Genomic DNA, 3,845 nt, shown 5'->3' with positions numbered 1-3,845 from the left:
TGCATGGTGAAAGAATTGCATACAACTAAAAAATCCCATAAGCGAAGATTAAACAAGCCATGTTTAACCATCCTAAAAGCCCAGAAGAATGAATAACTCCATACTCGTTGAAAAAGAAAGATGTTTAAGACATAGTGTCTAGTGAAAAACCAGATTACAGTTTCACAATCCAAGTTGTTTTATACGTATGTGTGTGTATACACACATGCACACACACACACACACACACACACACACACACACGTACACACCTATTACAAGTAGCCAATATTTTTGCTTTCTGTTTCCGTTTCTGTGTATCTACTTTCTATATCAAGTATTCATAGCCTATTTTAAAAAGAATAATAAAAGATAAATGTAAATTTTAAGTTAACACTTGAAATTGGTGCTCATTTTTAGAGTAACTACAGAATGTTTTACAGAGAGAAAGGTCAAAATAGAACAAAGTTCTTCCTCCCCAACCAGTCCTGAAGGACACCCCAATGAAGACATGCAAAGTCCAAATAAAATCCTCACCACCATTCTCCCTCAACTGAGTGTTTTGGTGAGCTTAATGTACAGAAGTCTCCGCAATGCATGATGAACCTCCTTGTTCCTCAGGGTGTAGATCACAGGATTGAGAAGAGGGGTGACCACAGTGTAGAGCAGGGCGAAGACCTTGGAGACAAGTTGGGAATGGACAGCAGAGGGTGCAATGTACAAGACCATGAGAGTTCCATAGAAGGTGGACACCACCACCAGGTGTGAGGAGCAGGTGGAGAAAACCTTTAGCCTCTGGGCCCCAGCAGGGACTTTGAGCACAGTTACCACGATCCGGGCATAAGATGTCAGAATCAGCCCGAAGGGAACAGTGAGGCAGACCACAGACAGAATGAATGTTGTCATCTGGGCCACACTGGGATCCGAGCAGGCCAGGCCCATCAAGGGCATGAAGTCACAGTAAAAGTGGTCAATGTGGTTGGGGCCACAGAACCTCAGCTGGCCCATTAGGGCCACAACCAGCCCATCTACCATGAAGCCAGAGAGCCAAGCTATGACCACCAGCCCCAAGCACCCCCTGGGTCCCATGAGGAGTGGGTAGCGGAGTGGATAGCAGATGGCCAGGTAGCGATCATAGGCCATGACAGCCAGCATGAAGCACTCAGCCGTGGCTAGAGAACCGAAGATAAAGAACTGCAGCAAGCAACCAGCCACAGAGATGGCCGCTTCCTGCAAGAAGCCCTCTAGCATTTTGGGCACCACTGTGGAGGTGTAGAGGATCTCCAGGAAGGACAGGTTAGCCAGGAAGAAATACATGGGTGTGTGGAGCCTCCGTGAGCTAACCACCGCCACGACGATCAGCACATTCCCCATGACGATGGACACGTAGACAATGGTGAGCGCAACAAAGAAAACGAGACGCAGCTCAGCTACATCATGGAAACCAAGGAGGACAAATTCAGTGATAGTCTGGTTTTCCAGAGCAACCATTTCCATGGGGATCGTCCAAGTTCCTGCCCGACAGAGATTAAGGGAGAGATTTTAGGGCATCTCCGTCTCCAACACCAACTCCAAGACAAGGAAGGCTAAAGCAAAAAGATGAGGGTGAGTCTCCCGCACAAATGTCCCTTGCACATCCTGATCTGTCCCCCTATAGTGGCTTCCTCCTGCAACTCTGTTCCCCTGACCGTCCTTAACTGTGTATGTTCTTCATGGCTCAGGAGAGTTCGTCCAAACACAAACGTAGTCTTCAGGACCCTTTACCCTATTAATTCAACCCAGTGTTTCTGTGACACAATGAATCCACCAGCCTCATGTGTAGAGCCAGCCACACAGTCGTCCTCCTGAACAGCAGACTAATACCCTCCAAATGCCTGCGAGACACTCCCTACCCTCAGCTCAAAATCAGCAGGATCAAACACAAATCCTCATATCTTTCCCAGCCACAACCAACTGGGCAGGTAGTGTGAAATTCTGCTTTGATCCCAAGCTTACCATATCACTGCCATTTCAGCTGAATGCCCTCTCCCATTCCCAACCTCCAGTCAGTAAAATCCCACTGGTTGTTCCTTGGAAAGTTCTTACACATTCCCTCCTCCCCACACACCAACTTCACAGCCTCTTCATGACTCTCTTAGCATAGCAGTCACCTCTGTGTGATCTTAGCAGTTACAACTGTGTGGACTCCTTGTCCCCTCTCATGTATCGAAACAATCTTCTATAGATCCTGGTTTCATCAAGCCATTCAAGATTTTATAGGGGAAATGTGATAAATGTGGGAACAGAGGGACCAAATGCAGAGGGAGTGGAGGGGGCATGACAGTCCAGCCAGGGAAGGTGGTTGTAGGCTCAGTCTTGAAGTACAGGGAAGAGCTGGCCAGGCAACAGGTGCTGAAGATTCTAGGTCAAATAAAACCATTCCATACACTCAACAGCTTACCATCTTGTGGAGAAAATGAACACATCAACAAATAATCGCAATACGCTAAAAGAGAGCTCATGAATCCAACCTGCAGGAAACCCTCCTGGGTGGAAATAACCCTGGACTGATGGGATTGCTAAGGAGAAAGGAAGGTGTAGAGTGAGGGCATTTCAGGTAAAAGGAAAATGAAGAGGGCATTTCAGGTAAAAGGAAACTGAGGCAAGAAACAGCACACAGTGTGAGGAGGGGTGTCAGGGAGAAAGCAACCAAGGGCAATTAAAAGAAATTCACTTCTGAAGAAGCGATAGGATTGAGGCAAAGAGTGTGGAAGGTAGGGATGCAGATGTGGGCCCAGACCAGAGCATGGGGGTCCTGTCCTGTTGTGAGGAGAGCTGGGGCTTTGTCCTGTAGGCAGGAGGGAACACAGAGGTGACACGGTGCACCTGCACATGGCTGGTACTGAGAAAGCTGGGGCCAAGGTAGCTGGAGTGGGGGACGGGCGATTCCACATCCCAGCTGCATCCTGGGGAGCAGGTGCACTGCCTTGAGGTGACCACTCATTGCTCTGTTATGTGCACTCTCTCCTCCATGGAAATCTCTCCTCTGTGCAAAGACTGCCAGCTCATCTATCACAGATATTAGTATTTATATCCACACTCAACAAAGTTCTCAACAAAGATGAAGGTTCAGTAAACCCTGATGTTTAAAACTGCCTGTCCCACAACCAAAGCCCACGTGAAGTGATTAGGAGGGTTTTGTGCTCCATGGACTTAGGAACCCCAGAGGTTCTGTTAATGTCTATTCCCTACCCTCCGTGTCAGTGCTCTTCCTTGGGGTCCAAATTTGACCTTCCTCTGGACCTCCTGTAGCCCCTAGATTACTTATGCATCCCAAACCCACTCTGAGGCTGGGGTTCTTTCTACACACTGGTCTCTCAGAAGGAGAGGCAGGCCAGGACCTCCAGGAATAAATAGCTCCCCACTATCACCACCCCAGAAATCAGCACCAGAACTTGATCATACTGACTCAGCCATTTATCCCTACAGCGACAAGATTTGCATTCCTACAGATTCCACTCATTCACTCTCCAGATCGTAAATGAAACGCAATCCTTCTCTCCTAGGGCGGCACTGAGCCAGCTGAAACCAGAGAGAGGTGTAGTGGAGGCTAGCATGTCGAGGACAAACATAAGGTTAACGATCTTGCTGTGAAACCAACATGTACCTATTACAATCTATTTCATGACTTTGTCCAAAGGAACAAGGTATTATTTTCCTCACTCCAACTATGTGGGAGAGGCTACTTCAGGGAAGGCAGACTGAGGGCGGGAGCAAGTCAGAGAGCACAGCAGCTGAGGGTGGGAGCAAGTACAAGAGAGTACAGCAGCTGCGGCACTCAGAGCACATGTCCCCGGGTGGCAACCTCTAGGGCACCATCAAGACCT

The 3,845-nt window shown here is 48.2% G+C and overlaps 1 protein-coding gene across 1 annotated transcript; it reads right to left on the bottom strand.

Moving 5' to 3' along the window:
* Positions 1 to 528: 528 nt before the first annotated feature.
* OR11A1 (olfactory receptor family 11 subfamily A member 1) lies at positions 529 to 1,476 on the bottom strand. Its single transcript, XM_025917169.1, has one exon. It carries the CDS (start codon positions 1,474 to 1,476, stop codon positions 529 to 531), a length of 948 nt encoding a protein of 315 aa, XP_025772954.1.
* Between the last annotated feature and the right edge of the window lie 2,369 nt (positions 1,477 to 3,845).

The sequence above is a fragment of the Puma concolor genome, chromosome B2 (assembly GCF_028749965.1).
Source record: "Puma concolor isolate L17-30 chromosome B2, mPumCon1.1.hap2, whole genome shotgun sequence".
In the NCBI taxonomy this organism is placed as follows: domain Eukaryota; kingdom Metazoa; phylum Chordata; class Mammalia; order Carnivora; family Felidae; genus Puma; species Puma concolor.
Note: the sequence above shows the minus strand (reverse complement) of the source record. Positions and strands in the feature narration are given on the sequence as shown.